General features: G+C 40.4%; 1 protein-coding gene across 5 annotated transcripts in view; it reads right to left on the bottom strand.

Annotated features, from left to right (window-relative positions):
- LOC117906346 (protein SABRE) overlaps positions 1–16,686 on the bottom strand; it is a 90,658-nt gene that overhangs the window by 19,726 nt on the left and 54,246 nt on the right. For 3 of the 5 annotated variants that reach the window (XM_034819338.1, XM_034819340.1, XM_034819342.1), the window contains exons 10-11: positions 13,805–15,674; positions 13,467–13,564 (exon numbers count right to left, since the gene is read on the bottom strand). In XM_034819338.1, coding sequence (XP_034675229.1) covers positions 13,467–13,564; positions 13,805–15,674 — 1,968 coding nt within the window. The remainder of the gene's footprint in view (positions 1–13,466; positions 13,565–13,804; positions 15,675–16,686) is intronic. The other 2 variants (XM_034819341.1, XM_034819339.1) reach the window with 1 other exon arrangement.

Raw genomic sequence — 16,686 nt, forward strand, 5'->3', positions numbered from 1 at the left:
GGTTGAGATCAATCAAGGCAACTACTCAATTCTCATTCAGGGTGATTCTTTCATAGTCATCTCTAGGGTTAGACTGACCAGAACTGATCCTTAGTACTATGATTATCTGATACAGGGGAGCTTAGATTTCTCAAGGGACTTTTTATTTAGGTCCTAGACTGGCTAATCAAGAAGTGAACTTTTTAAACAGGGAGGGAATGTGCATCTTGGCATGTTCTAGTGAGATGTGTCCAAGTGATTTGATGATTGCTTGTGGGTTTGGATTCTGCTTTCTGTTTTTTGCAACTCTGAAGGATCTTTGTGCTTCTCTTCTAAATAATTTCCTCTACTTATCCAATAAAATGTTGCTCCCTATGAAAATGGGGATGTGGCCGGAGAGGACATTGTGGATAACGCAATAGCAAAAGGTTTGTTGCATATGATCTTAAAGGATGGTGTTGGAAGTCAGAATCAAATGTCATTTGAATTCCTTTAGTTTCAGGTAAGTTATTTGAATTAGTCTTTGTTATTTAAATTTTATGCTTATCAGATTAGGAGTCGTATCTAAGTTTAAAAATAAAGATAGTTATTTATTTGGTAGTTATCCTGTTTTTTGAGTTTATATTCAGGTTTCTTAGATTTGAGGATTCTGTTGAAGAGTCTCAGAATAAATTAGGGATGTATGTTATTCTTTGAAATAATGAAGATTTAATTATGGTGCGTGCCAATTTTTCTTCCTTTCTGGTGACAGAGGGCACAATGGTGAAGCATAGGAAAAATTCTGGCAGAAATAATGGGGGTAAGAGTGCAATGGACATGGACCAAAGGTTTTTTCCAGAAAAAAAAGCCTCATTCCATTTGTCCAAACTAGGATTCCTTCCTCTGATGGTCATTTCTCTAAGCTAGCCTCTTTCAGTAGGTTTGTGGGGGCATCGATTGATGGTTTTGGAGAAGAGATTCTTGCCCTTCTAAGAAAGATGGAGCTAAGAAAAAGGGGAAGTGCCTCAAGTTAGGGAGAAAAAAAAAAAAAGAGAAGACTACTGTTGGATCCAAGTTTGAGAAGGAATTTCGTAAGCTTGAATGCTTGTTAAATTACAACAGTGCTTCAATCAAAGGAAGGACTAATGGGAAGAGCATTTGAGAAATAGTAAAAGTCTGCTAATGAAATAGAATGTGAGAGGGATCAACAAGAGGGATATGCAGAAAGTGGTCAAATCCCTTATTTATATGAATTTTTTTTTCCACGTCTTTTAAATAAGGTAATAGTTTTATTTTATGCAATATTTTAATTTTATTTTATTCCTTTGACATTAATCATCAATTTATTTATTTTTCAAATTTTCTTTTGTTAAATGTTAATTCTTTGGCTAATATTTGATAATAAGTGTTCAGGACAAATATTTACATGCCAAAATCTCCTATATTATATAAAATCATACATATGACTTAGGATATACCCCACTTCACTAAAGACCAATGCCTTGGGCTGCACCTTGTGCCTTTTAAAAGTATATGTTTGAGTCCATCAAAATGGAAGTGGAAGCTTTTTCAATTTCTTGTAAATTCAAAATTTGTGAGGACACTTTTGTTTGAATGTTCTCATGTGTTTATGGTCCAGTTTAGACTGAGAAGAGAGTTGTTTTGGATTAAATTGAGTGATATAAGAAGTCTTTGGCATGACCCTTGGTGTGTAGGAGTGGATTTAAATGTTGTGAGATTTCCTGGGGAAAGGAGGACCTAAGATGATCGACAACTATCAGGCGTTTTTCAAAGTTCATAAAGGAGTTGGGGAAAGAATTCGTTTCTGGGAAGACTTGTGGTGGGGGGATCAACCTCTGGGGGTCCGTTATCCAAGACTACTTAGAGTAGTAATGGATAAAAACATTCTTATTTCTTCAATTCTCGGATCCACTCGCCCCTTCTCTTGGAACTTTAACTTCCATCGTAACCTTTCCGATTCCGAGATAGAAGATTTAGAGAGTCTCATGCGGTCTCTTGATCATATACATTTATCACCTTCGGTTCCAGATAAGAGATCTTGGTCTTTATCTTCTTCAGGACTTTTCACAGTCAAATCTTTATTTCTTGCCTTATCCCAAAGTTCTGGTTTGCCTTCAATTTTCCCTTCCAAGATAGTCTGGAATTCTCAAGTCCCTTTCAAAATCAAGTCCTTTGTCTGGTTAGTGGCTCACAAGAAGGTAAATACTAATGACATGCTACAGTTGAGAAGACCCTACAAAGCACTTAGTCCCGACATTTGCATGTTGTGCATGAAGCAAGGAGAAACAGCAGATCATCTTTTTCTTCATTGCCCTCTGACGATAGGGTTGTGGTACAGACTATTTCAGTTATCACAGATAGAATGGGTCCCTCCTAGGAGCATCTGTGACATGCTATCTACCAATTTTAATGGGTTTGGATCTTCTAAGAGAGGGATTGTATTATGGCAAGCTGCGTGCATCGCTTTATTATGGGTGGTGTGGCGGGAAAGAAATGCAAGGATTTTTTAGGATAAAACAAGGAATTCAGAGAACCTTTGGGACATGATTCATTTCCTTGCTTCTCTTTGGGCTTGTTGTTCTAAGGTTTTTAAGGGGATTCCCCTTAATGTGATACAACTTGATTGGTTAGCGGCGTGTAACTCCATTGGGTTGGCCTAACTTATAGCAGTTGTCTGTATCTACTTTGTATTTTCTCGCATTTGTTTCATTGTAGTTTTGCTTTTCTTTGGTGGGAGGATTCCTCATCCTTCTCTTGTACTTTCCTTTTTATCAATATATGCCTTTGTCGTTTCCAATCAAAAAATAAAAATAAAAAATATCAAGAGAACTACGTGTTAGTGCCTTTTTTTTTTATAGGCAAAAGCACAAATATATTAAAAAGGGAGCTTGAAAGGCAACCCAAAGTATACAGGGAGTATACAAGAGAAACCTAAAACAAGCAACAAAAACACAAACACTCACCGGCCCTCAACTAGAACCCAACCAATCCACAAAGGAAAACAAAGATAAAGGGCCTACACCTATAGAAGAATTAGCCCAGGATAAGAGGTTACAAACAAATGAGTTTTTCAATCTTTGAGTCGACAAAGCCTCGTTATCGAAGACTATCCTATTTCTTTCCTTCCAAATTGTCCAAAATAAACAAAGAGGAGCTGCCCGCCAAACCTTTCTATGATTCTTATCCTTGAAAGAGACATATCAACTTAATAGAATGTCTCTCACCGAAAACGGCAACACCCAATTGACCCCAAAAAGAGAAAGCAAAAGATCCCACAAAATCTTCGTCTTAGAGCAGTGAGCAAGAATATGGTTTATTGATTCCTCTTCAACGCAACACAAGCAACATCTATTGGCTAAGATCCAACCCCTCCTCTTAAGCTGATCTTGAGTAAGGACCTTCTCCCAAGAAGCTTCCCAAGCAAAAAAGCTCACCTTTGAAGGAACATACGGACTCCAAATGATATTACCCAGAAATGAGACTGCACCGCTATGATCAAGGGACTTGTAAAGCGATTTTACAGTGAAAATCTCGTTTTTCGTCCCTCTCCACTGCATCCTATCCTCCCCATCAGCCTCCAGCCTCTTCCCTTGAATGGACGATAAGAGTCTCTCCACCTCCTCCACCTCCCAATCGTTGAAAGGTCTAAGGAAAAGTGGAGACCACCCTCCCACTTCCCCCATTGGATCCCAATAGTCCGCAACCCACGCATCTTTAGACCCCGCTAAATCAAACAAAGAGGGGAAAGCCTCACAAAGGGGGTATTCCCGCACCAAATATCTTTCCAAAACCTCACCCTTTTACCATCCCCCACCGAGAAGGATACATTATTGTGCAAAAGCAACCCTTCCTTGCTGATTTCCTTCCAAAGCCCAACCCCATGGCCCTCTCTAGCCCCACAAGTGCTCCACCCTCCTCTTTCCACCCCATACTTCGTACTAATAATAATCTTCCAATATGAATCTCCTTCAACCGCATAACGCCAACTCCATTTGCACAAGAGGGCTCTATTAAGATTGGATAGATTTCTAATCCCCAATCCACCCATCTTTTTATGAGTACAAACAACAGCCCACTTAACAAGATGGGGCCTCTTCTCCAACGCTCCCCCTCCCCAAAGAAAATCCCTTTGAATTTTCTCAAGTCTTAGCTTAACCACTCTTGGCATGCGCAATATTGACATAAGGTAAATTGGCATGCCCGCCAAAGTACTCCGGATAAGGGTGAGTCTTCCTCCCTTAGAAATGAATTGCCTCTTCCACAAGGCAAGTTTCTTCCTCATCCGCTCTTCCACTCCGTCCCAAACCTTCACAGACTTATGTGAAGCTCCCAAAGGGAGTCCCAAATAGGTGGAAGGGAGAGATCCCACCTTGCAGCCCAGTTCAGCTGCCAGCAACTCAGCATTCTCCACACAACCCACCGGCAAAATCTCACTTTTGTTCAAATTAATGCGCAGTCCGGAGGTGGCTTCAAACCACATTAATAACCAACTTAGAAAAGCCAATTGCTCTTGAGAGTCATCACAGAAGACCAAAGTATCATCGGCAAACAGCAGGTGCGTAACTTAGATTCCGCCACCTTCCCTTCCCCCTACCCTGCAGCCTGAGAGAAAGCCCCCTCTCACTGCTCTGTTGATGAGACTACTTAAGGCCTCCATTCCTAAGACGAAAAGGTAAGGAGAGAGAGGATCTCCTTGCCTTAACCCCCTAGAACTCCGGAAAAAACCGGAAGGAGAACCATTGACCAAAACCGAAAATGAGGCAGTGGATATGCACCATCTAATCCACCCAATCCATTTCTCCCCAAAACCCATTCTTTGCATCACCGATATCAGAAAATCCCAATTAATCCGATCATAGGCCTTCTCTAAGTCCAATTTACACAAGATCCCACTTTCCTTTCTTTTCAGCACGGAATCTATGACCTCATTAGCAACTAATGAGGCATCAAGAATTTGCCTACCTTCAACAAAGGCATTTTGGGAGGAGGACACCACTTTACCCACAACCTTTTTCAATCTATTGGCTAAGACCTTAGCGAGCAGCTTGTAGAGACCCCCACCAAACTGATGGGTCTGAAATCACTCAAGTCTTCGGCCCCACTCTTCTTTGGGATTAAGACTAAGAAAGTGGTATTCAAGCTTCTTACGAATTTTCCCCTCTCATAAAACTCCTTGAAGAAACCCAAGACCTCATCTTTGACAAAATCCCAACTGAATTGTCAAAATGCTAGAGAGAAACCGTCCGGACCAGGGGCCTTGTCCCCATTCAGGTCTGAAAGAGCCAAAAACACCTCATCTCCAGAAAAGCTCTCCTCCAGCCTGGCTGCCTCTTCATCCCCAATGCTGTCAAACTCAATATTGTTGCAGCAAGGACGCCATCCTCCAGGATCTGATAAAAGTTCCTTGAAGGCCCTCACCACTCCCCTTTGAATGTCGTGCTCTTCTGAGATCCAGGTGCCATTTATTTTTATCTTCTTCAAGCAGTTCCTCCTTCTGTTCGAATTTGTCATCTTGTGGAAGAATCTCGTGTTCTTATCGCCTTCCTTCAACCAAATTTCTTTCGATTTTTGTCTCCATGAAGTCTCCTCCATTAAAACCCATTTCTTAAATTCCTCCCTAGCCTCCTTTCTCGCCTCTAGCTCCTGCTCATTTAAAACTCTGAGATGCTCCTGATTATCCCAGTAGGATACTTTATCCAGAGCCAGCCCTTTGTTCACCCCCACTTTGCCAAAGACTTCCAAATTCCATTCCTTCAGCTTAATTTTCAGGGCCTTCAATTTCTCTGTCAAAATGAAGCTATAGGACCCACTATAATTAAATCCTTGCCACCAGCCCTTCAACAACTCCTTAAACCCCTCCTCCTTCAACCACATATTCTCGAACCGAAATGGAATTGGACCTCTCCTCGTCCAACCCCCATCTAACAGGATTGGGAAGTGATCGGAAACCGGTCTTGGGAGAGTACACTGAGACACCCCACTAAAGTGATTCTCCCAATCCTCCGAAATCAGAAAACGGTCCAGTCTGGACCTTGAAAGACCATTCAGCCCTCCACTCCACGTGAATAGCCCCCATGGAGAGGCAAATCTTTAAAGCCAACTCCTCAATCACCTCCGAAAATCTTCTCATAGACCCGGTCAATCTACCTTCTCTACTACGCTCATTAGGAAATCTGACCACGTTAAAATCCCCACCAATACACCAAGGGTCAGACCACAGCCCTCGAATGGCTCCTAGCTCTTCCCAAAACAACTCTCTATGCCGTTTCATAGTGGGTCCATATACTCCCGTGAAGGTCCACAAGAAGCCATCTTCACAATTTTTAAAGCGATAGGAGACTGAGAAAAGACCCACCTCCATACCCATTAACTCCAGAACCCTGTTATCCCAAAACACTACTACCCCACCGGCTGCCCCCCTTGCACTCAAAGCACCCCAGCCCAAGAATCTTCCCACTCCAAGACTGTGAACAATTCCTCTGGACATGTCTTGAATTTTGGTCTCCTGAAGACACACCAAATTTGCTCTTTGTGACCTGATCAAAGCCTTAATAACTTTCCTTTTATCCCTATCGTTGGCCCTCTTACATTCCAAGATATGATCTTTATCTTCATCTAAGGTTCGAGGTTCTGTCCCCACCATCTCTGCTCAGAGATTTCTCCTTTCTCGCCCCTTTATAGTTGATGGACCACTCTAATTTCTTCAACTCACGATCAAACTTTGTGGACCCCGAAATGTCTTTCTTAATGTTCTGCTCCCTTCTTCTCTTATTCCTTAGGAGCAAGTTCAGAATTTCTCCTTCAAATCCTTCCGTCGAAAAGCCCAGTAACTTGCTAAATCTCGCCAGGCAACTATCATCCCATCGACATCCTCTTCCTTCCAATTCTTGTAATAGTACCTCGAGCTCATCCCCCCTTCCTTCGTCACCCGAGGATCTCTCCCCCTCAAGGCCCATCTCCCCATTGCAACCATCTGCCAGAATAATGCTAAGAGGGAGCTGCTCCTCTCCCTCACTCTCCTAGATCAAGCCCGACGCTACCCCCTCATTCGTCCCCGCCCGATCGAACCCAGAGAAAAGAGTAGAAGGAGAAATTTCCCAACCCCCCACAGAAGACGAAGATAATCTGACATACCTGGAAGCTTCATCACGCAGCACTTGATCCATTTTCGGCACCGCAAGGGCTTCCGGCTGCGACGCAGCTCTCAGAATGTCGACGATGGGATCCTCCACTATAAAAATCTGATTCTCCGAGTTGCAAACCTGAGCCGAAGGACGAGAGCCCGGAGATGCTTCCCCAAGAAGAGAGTCGGCATCACCAGAGCCTTTCTCCACGCCTGGTGATTGTGCCCTAGCTCGATGGCTCACGATACCTTCCCCATGTAAAAAACATCCTTCCGCTGTAACAGGCCCTACAGGCCCAACACCATCTCCCTTCTCCCCGCAAGAGCCATTGGGCCTTAAGTCACAGCCCAACTTCTCCTGGGCTTCTTTAAAAGACCCCTGCCTTAGCCCACTTAAATGAGGGAGACCCAGCAGCTCTCCATGGACTGGCCCTTTTGGCCCGAAGCTAGGCCCACACGCTGGGCTTTCCAGCTTATTCAAACAGCAGCCGTCTCCCTCTCTAACCTGTCCATCAGCTGACCCTACTCTGCCCACCACTACATCCCCTGCCTCATAGAGCACAGCGGGACATGGGGTATAATCACCTCCACAGGCTGACACGACACTCTTTCCCTTCTGAAACCTCAACTGCTCCACCTTCTCCCTTTGACTTCCACACCTGAGGTCACAAACAGCCCCATTAGCCTCTTCTCCTTCCCTTGAGCTACCTTCCCCGCTGAATCTTCCCGCCGACACCACCTTCGTGAACCAGGGAGAAGACTCCCACCAAAGCTGAAGGGAGAAACAACCCGACCCCACAACAATATGGACAGTGCTGGGCAACTCCCTGTCCACGCACCTCACCAGTAGCCTAGCCCATTGCATCTCATGCAAAGAAGATTTATCCTCGGCTATGAATCCTCCACATTCATCTCCAATTCTTTTAAGCACCTCCGAGCTTCTTAAATGAAGAGGTAGACCCATCACCCTTACCCAAACATCTTTTGACTTTGGTTCCTTGCGAAGACACCCCACCTCAGGGTTCCATCTCTCCAATACTAGGACATTCTCCTTGAAGATTCTTAGACCTCTGTCTAAAACACGCTCAGCCTCATCTGGAAACTCAAAGTCAAAAAGCATTAATCCTCTGCCTAGCATGGCCACCCTCAGATTCCCCTTCAAGGCCCAATACTTTGGTGCCCAGCTTCTAACGAACTCCATCTCAGGGCAAACAGATGATCTAGGACCCCACCAGCCTACCAGACACTGACTCATTTGTTCTATTCTTCCACGCACTTCTCCTTCCCCCACCTCTATCCAAATTAACTGGCCTACCCTTCCCGGGCTTTTCCTAACAGCATCAGCATATGTTTTCAGCTCCACCCCTTTCTCCCTCCATTGGACCTTCGAGCCCCCTTTCAACCTCAGCAAGTCCTCTGGCCCTTTTTGACCCTGCAAGCCACCTAAGGGGATCACACCAAGAGCTCTCAGCCTCTCGGCCAAAGAGTTCCATCCAAAAGACTGACCCTTTCCCTCTGGGACAATAATGCTATGCTTTTTTGAATCAATGCCGCGGACTGAGCAGAAGATGAACCTACCTGCCCCGTTCGATCGACGCTCCAACCTATACCTTCTATTCTCCTCCTCCCAGCCAGTAGCCCGATCACTATTGTTTGCCTCTCTACAGCAAACTTCCACTCCATCTAGTAAACGTCTTAAGCTAACCTCCCCGAATCTAATCCATGAGGAGGCCCCTTTGCTTCTCTCCCAAATGCAACCTTTCAGCTTGCCTCCCAACTCCTCAATCAATACTTCGAAAGATTTAGCCTCCACCACGAAACTACTTCTTCCTCCCCTTAATCCACCAACTCCACCCCTTGCTCTCATCTCTGCCTTATATACTACGTGTTAGTGCCTTAAGCTATTTAGATTACTTGGTAATTTTGTTCCATTCATACTAGCTTAGGATTCTGCAAACTTTCTTGTGATTTACACTCTTTTTGAAGATTCAATGTTGCTACAAAATTTACTCAAGATTAAATAAGTATGGTTGAGTTAATGGAGAATAATGACATAAAAGACATAAAGTGGATTTATATGAAAATTGAAAATAAAATTATTTTGGAAAGAATTTTAAATTGAGAATTTAAATAGGAAAGTCTTTCCAAATCTTAGAAGAATTTTGAAACGCAATTTAATTTAAGGATTTAAAAAGGAAAATATTTCTAAATTTTTCTAACTTAAAAAAAGGAAAATCTTTCCAAATTTTTCTAAGAGTCTTAAGTTTACTATAAATTGCTTTTTTGGTAAAATATGATTTCTAAATTGATTATAAGTCCACTAGGTTTCTTTAATATATGCTTATTGGGAGAGTTCTCTCAAGAACTTATGTGCCTAACCTATAAGTGCACTAGAGATTTGTGATTGATAGGGACTCCCTTTGGAAACAGGTGATAGTTGGAAAGTTTAGGGAGGAAGAGAGGGATTGGTGCTCTAGAGTATTGAGGAGGCTATGAAATGGGTGTGGAAGACAATTAGGAGTGGGTGAGATGTTTTCAAGGGTAGAACTAGTTTTAGGGTGGGCAATGGGTATAAAATGAAACTTTGGAGGGATAGGTGGTACGGCGACACTTTTGAAGGAGTTATTCCTGGAACTCTTCTTGATAGCCTCCTCTAAGGATGCATGAGTTGTTGAGATGTAGGAGGTGGGTAATTGGAATCCTAGGGTTTTAAGACAATTTCATGATTGGAAGTTAGATGAGGTGGAAGCCTTCTTTAGGAGATTGTATGAGCAGTCCATTAGGTGGGACATTTAAGAGAAACTGACTTAGCTGAATTAGAAGAGTGACATTTTTTCAGTTAAGTGGAAGGGTGGAGGCATTTCCTTTTGGTCCTATTTGGAATTCTCGGGTTCTGCCGAATATTTGTTTTTCACATGGGAAGCAATGTGGGGCAAGATTCATACATTAGACCAGCTTACAAAGAAGGGTTGGAGGATCCCAAATAGATGCTTCATGTGCAAGAAGGAGAAGAAGCAACTAACGACATCCTACTCCATTGCTTGAAAGTAGTTATTTTATAGCAATTGATCTATGCTCATATTTTAGTGTCTAGTAGGTGATGCACTCTTTAATGAGAGAAGCCCTTTTGAGCTAGCATGGGTCTTTCGTCGAAAAAATAAAAAAAAAGGGTTTGAAAAGCTACTCCTTTATGCTTGTTCTAGACTTTATGAAGGGAGAGAAACAAAAGAGCTTTTGAGAATATTAAGGGAAGCAACTAAACCATTAAACAATCTTTCATGTACTTTTTGTTGGAATCGGTTAAGGTGTCTATAGGAGATTGTTTCTTGTCCATCTTGGACCTAGTGGAGTGACTAGGTTACTAAGAAAGGATCAGTTGCTGTTTTTTGTATTCCCTTGACCTTGTTATTTTGGCTTTTTTTTGGCATATTTGTATACATCATGTGCCATTAACACAATTGATTTTTTACCTATAAAAAAAATTAAAAAATAAAAATAAAATACAATCTTTCTTTTCAGTTTTGTGGGCCAGTAAAAGGGAAGTTTGAAATGGGTAGAGTCAACTCAAAAACTTAGAGGTGTCCTGGGGCTCAAATAAACCTCAATTAAAGGAATCTCAATTATTTGGCCGTTACAAACCTTACCATTCTTGGCTTCAAGACTAGGATAATGGAGATAAGGCCCTTAGGATTTATGCAAAAAGAGCCACCAAGGGTATTTTGGTTCCTGCACATAAGGATTATTTGGAGTCAAATTTAGCAGCAGCTAGTTATATTATTCCTATTTAGTACTTAAAATTCTTGTTTCTCAGGAAATTCCTTAGTGTAATAAATCCTTCAACACTTAGCTTTCTATTTTCTAAAATCTTCTATATTTTAAAGTGTCTATTTTCTTAGAAAGTGTCTTTCCTTAAAAGCCTTTTCTTTTCCCCAAAAAATGTCTATTTTCTAAGATTCTATTTTGCATAAACTTTATTTTCTAAAAAGAAGTTTCAATTTTCTAAGTATTTTTATAAAAAGGTTTCTATTTTCTAAAAGTCTTGTCTAAAGTTTCAAAAGTTGCACACTAATCCCATTCTAAAAGCCTCAATGTCTATCTTGCTTACTAAACCTATTCTACTCTCTAAAATTTTTATCAAAATTTCTATTTTCTCAAGGTTCTTTACTTTCTCAAACTTTCTATTTTCTTTTAATTCAATTACTTGGAAGGTTAAAAATATTAGGAAAGACTTTTTTTTTTTTCTGTTAGGTAAAAAGAGTGATTAAATTAAAAGTGCTTGAAAGAGGCGCATCAAAGTACACACACAGCATACAAAAAGCACCTTCTCGCAAGCCAAAGGAAAGGGCAACAACAACCTGCCCCCCGAACCAAGCCTAAAGCTTAAAAGACCAAGAGAAAACAAAGTACCCCCAGATGACCTTCTTTTAGGCCTGCCTACCAAACTGGTTGCTGTGACCAAAACATAGCAGAAGCCCATCTAACAATCCAAAAGGATGAAAAAAGGCATCTTCTACCCACTGCTATGATTTCCCACTCTCCCTGTCCACACCTTCATTGTTTACCTTATAATCCCTTGTAATTCACAAAACACGCCAGTTTCTTTAATTCCCTTTCAGATTTTGAAGAAGAGGTCTTCTTTCTCTTCCTATCCTCTCCCCCCATTACCTCTTTCCTAGCCTTCATTTTTCTGAGGGCCAAGATCTCAGCCTCAAAGCCCACTGTCAGCATGCCCAACCAGTCGCTGAAAGCTGCCAGGTTGCTTGAGGACAAATTCTCCATAGGCACCTTTGCCCTTGAAACCAAGCCAAGACATGACCCCTCCTCCTGATCCTTCTTTTTTTTTTTTGATTGGAAACGACAAAGGCATATATTGATAAAAAGGAAAGTACAAGAGAAGGATGAGGAATCCTCCCACCAAAGAAAAACAAATCTACAATGAAACAAAAGCGAGAAAATACAAGGTAGATACAGGCAACTGCTATGAATTAGGCCACCCCAATGGAGAAGATACAAGGTAGATACATGACCCCTCCTCCTGATCCTTCTTACCCACTGCAACTTCAATCGGAATCACCCCAGCCTCTTCAAACTCCAACAGAGAGGTTCACCAAAACCATCCTTAGGGGACTGCTATCCTCTCCCAGAGAATCAACAGCAAAAACCACCTCACATCCCTCCGAACCAAGACCAGTCCCACAAAAAGGAGAAGAAGCTGCCCGTATCCCCAAGGAAGAAACAGTGTCATAATAAGTTATCATATAGATTAGATTTCTTTTTCTATGGTTAAGTATTTTGGGTTTTCTAAGACATAAATAAGGCTACTTGATCTAACCATGAGAACAATAAATAATTTTTTTGTTTTAATATTTATTTATTTGTTTTTTTGGGTTGTATACTTTCATGAGAATCCATTATTTCTCTTCTAGATGATAATCTTAGAAGGCTCTAGTTATACTTTCAAGGTTTTTTTCTCTTCATCCTGTTTTCTTTCTCAATTTCTTTCACTCCCCCTCCAACTGTCATGCCATAACCTAGACTCCTTGTTCACCTCTTTAAATCCTAAAAGAATCAAAACCCTAACACAACTTATTTGATTGTAGGCAACTACCATAGTGTTGTACTACACCAACTTCACATTAATCTTGTGTTTCTGTGACTGAAATATGCAAGAAAACATAATCTTAGTAGAAAAAAAAAATGGATATTCTTTTACGCATGTGGTGGGGATTAAGGAACAAAAGTAAAATTACTAATATAAGGAAATGTACAAAGAAGTGTAAAATCCTTCCAAGTTGAAGAAGAAACAAAAGGAAAGAAAAGAGCAAGAATCAGAACAACAAAAGAAAAACCCAACTGGTCATAAATAAATTCTCTCAATAAGGGAAATGGTCTCCAACAACCCCTAACAATTTGTATTGCTTCCAACCAGGGGAAGCTCTATTTTGGTAAAGCAAACCAAAAAAATGTAGAATGTTAATTATCCTTTTTCCAGAAGGTCAAAATGTTACTATATTCTAGTCCTAAGCTTAAAAACTGCAAAACCTATGTACTAATTTGTCCCAGAAATTTTTTATTTTTTATTTTTTGATAAGTTTGTCACAGAAAAAAAAAATTGTATTTTTGACATATCATTAGCTATAAAAGATAAAAGAGTAGAAGATGAAAAAGTTTTGAAAGCTCAGTTCCATTTCCATTTCCCAAGCAAGATTAACCATTGTTGGAGGAAAATATAACTACACGTGGGAATAAATTAACCAGAAAAAATAAATAAATAAAATTGAGGCGAATAATTATTATTTTTTACCAGTCTATAAATGTTAATCAGGAAGTTAGGTTCCAATAATGATGTTTCCCCACAACTTACATTGGCTTCCTCAGAGTGAAGATTGAACTGTGGCTCAATAACATTCACCATGAAATGACGAGTCCCCTCCTCAGAGTCATTCACATCACCATTCTTCACTGGTAATAAAGCAAAACAGATATTCTTAATTTGAAATTTCTGAAATACAAGTCATGCTTGCAGGAAATTAACTACCATGATAGTGTAGTAAACAATTTAAGGCACTTCTACAACATTGCAGAATTCATTGCAATAGAACCTAGGATGACTTCACATTTTTGGAATGTCGCTTCTGCCAATGAATATAAACTTTCAAACTACTTTTGTAATCAAAATATTTAGATCAGCTTACAACTTACCAGCCATACCAGATGATGAGCTCTCTACTATGACTGAATGTGCGGGAGATGAAACTGGTGCTGAGGTCTCCACATGCTGTGGAGAAGGGGAAATTGCATCACGGCTGACAGAAGGGGGCTTAGAAACATCATCTTGAACAACTTCTGCTCCATCAATTATCTGGCTTTCCTCAAGCAACTTCCTCTGTGCATACTGCCTAGAAGGAGAAGGCTTCGGAGGTTGAAATCCCTTGGATAGTCCACCAACCCAGGACCAAACAGCATCTCTATTCTCAATAGTCCACAAAAGCTTAAGGCCGTAAACAAAAACACGTTGACAATTGTCTGCTATTACCACATTATATCCATCATCATCACTTGGGTCAGATCGTGTGTGCTCATCACTCTCACTGCCATTTTCAAACTCAGACCTCACATATGTCATCTCAACATTTCTTCTACCAGCTTCTTGCCATGCCAACAACCTTGCAGGATCTGCTTTTGGGGCCTGCTTTCTGATAGTAAAATAATCAGATGATAATAGAAATCCATCATCACGGTGTTTTCCTGTACAGTCACTCATAGAGTTGCCTTTTTCAGTGTTACCTTTATCCAAGGATACAGATTGTGAACTTTTCCTTGTCATTTGAACTACTTTTGCAACACTAGTGCAATCTTCCTTACTTAGATATGCTTTAGGCATGTGAAGGTCAATCCCCTGGTAGACAAGATCGAGGGTATCACGTTTGCATTCAAAAGTATATTTTTGCTTACCCCGACTATAACAGATTTCATATTTCAACTTTGTCATCTTAAATGTCAAACCTTTGGCAGGGTCATCATCATCCAAGGGCATATTCTTGATACAAGTAGGTGTTGCATCTATTCGTAGCATAAATTCTGTCATCACCTTGTCCAATGACAAATTTCCTGATCTAGCAACTCTAGGAACTCCAAAACGAGGCCACCGAGAAAAGGTACGCAATTTATGAGGTGGGAGGTAATTTAAGTTCCAGAATTTAATTATCCATGCTAAATCATGAGCACCAAAATTTACGGTTGGTGAAACAATTGCAACATTCTCAGACTTATAAGGAGGGCCATAGTTAACTTCATCAATGGCAGCTCCATCCTCCATAGATGAGGACTGTTTTTCACATGAGGGAAGAGGGGGTCTAAATGAGAAGTTCCAGCGGAGGGACAGAGAAGTAGATCTGAAGGGATCAAAAACCTTTTCACGGGGTTTTCCTTCAATTGGAAGTGCATATAAATAATGATTCAGGGGATTCCCAGAATCACATTCCCAATCCATTGTAACTTCCAGGGTAAAGACTGGGGCTTCAAGGAAAGCACCAGACACACCAGCAGGGAGTTTTAAGTTAGAACTGTTTACCAAACTCTCCAAACTGCTCAATAAAATCTTGAAATCCTTCGCTGAGACAAAAACACGACCATCTGACTGCTGAATTTCCATATAACCAGAAATCAGTTGAAGTTTGTCAAGTTTTTCATAAGGATCAGTAGTTGCAAGTACATTCCATCTGGTCTCAGAAAAGAATAAGGTAATGTTTCCATGAATGTAGTTTCTTACATCATCCCACCATGGTAAGCTCCGTTCCTTTTTAGGTGGCTGAGCTTGTATGGCAATAGGATTAACACTCCTAACACTTAAATTAGCTCTGCGAAGGGCCACAGTAAAAGCATAGCTTATATCAGCAAAAGATGGTTCAAAACCCACACCAAATGATATTTCTCCCTTTTGAAAATGTATAGGTAACTCAGAGTATGTTTTCATTGGTGGAGTTGTGCCACTAGCTGAACGAAGCATGCACACCTTCCTCCATCTCCCTATGAAAACGTCTTGGTAAATTTGTGGCTGAAAACACGTTGCCTGCAATAAAAAGGATATTAATAATCAAAGAGCATATATATGAACGAACAAAACAAACAAACAACAAACAAAACAAATCAATCAATGAAGATAGGAAGACATAAAAATAAGAAAGCTTCTTTAATTTCAGTTAAAATCATTGAGGCTTCCAAACAAAAGCATCAATAGCAAACACTTCTTCAATTCGCCATAAGCTCAAATGTCTTCCCATGCTAATATACTCCACAAACTATATATATATATATATATATATATATTATAGGCAATAAATCACTCCATAACTAGTAACTAGCCTACGGCACATTTGTGTGTGTGGGTATATATATGGTAATTGATAAAACAATTTTTTTCTCAATAAATTAAGGAAAATCCATGGTAATATTCCACAAAAACCAGTATCATTATCAATACGGCAACCAATATTGTTACTTCTCAGAAGTAACCTCAAAATAATAGATCCTTACAGTAACAATGCTTGAAAAACGGTGCAAAAGTCAACTTTTCGGAACACCTGTGGTTGGGGAACCAGGCACTAGGCATTCCACATTCAATTTCCTAACCTCTTCAGAATTGTGAGAATGAGAGGCTCCTCTATTTTATCCATTCTATATTCTTCTTTCTCCTATTTGGATTGGAATTTCAGTTTTCGTTGAAACATCACCAATACAAAAATTAAAAGATTTGAACTTCTCGGGCATCTCTATTTTTTTTTTTTTAATCAGGAACAAAAAATGTATTAAATATGGATAAAGAGATACAAAAGAAGGATGAGTAATTCTCCTTAAAATACAAGGAACCGATAAAAAAAAAAGCATGTTTGAAACCTCCACAGTACTAAGTAGGCCTACACATTAGTATATATCACATGGGAACATATAAAAAAACAACTCATTGCTCCAACATTAGGTTAACTTCTCCTTCCAAGTGAGACCTAATCAATGCTCCTCTCCTTGCTAACCCAAATCTTTCAATCTACACACCAAATGCTAGTCAATTTGGACCACATTGAGAG

Source organism: Vitis riparia, chromosome 18, assembly GCF_004353265.1.
Source record: "Vitis riparia cultivar Riparia Gloire de Montpellier isolate 1030 chromosome 18, EGFV_Vit.rip_1.0, whole genome shotgun sequence".
NCBI lineage: Eukaryota > Viridiplantae > Streptophyta > Magnoliopsida > Vitales > Vitaceae > Vitis > Vitis riparia.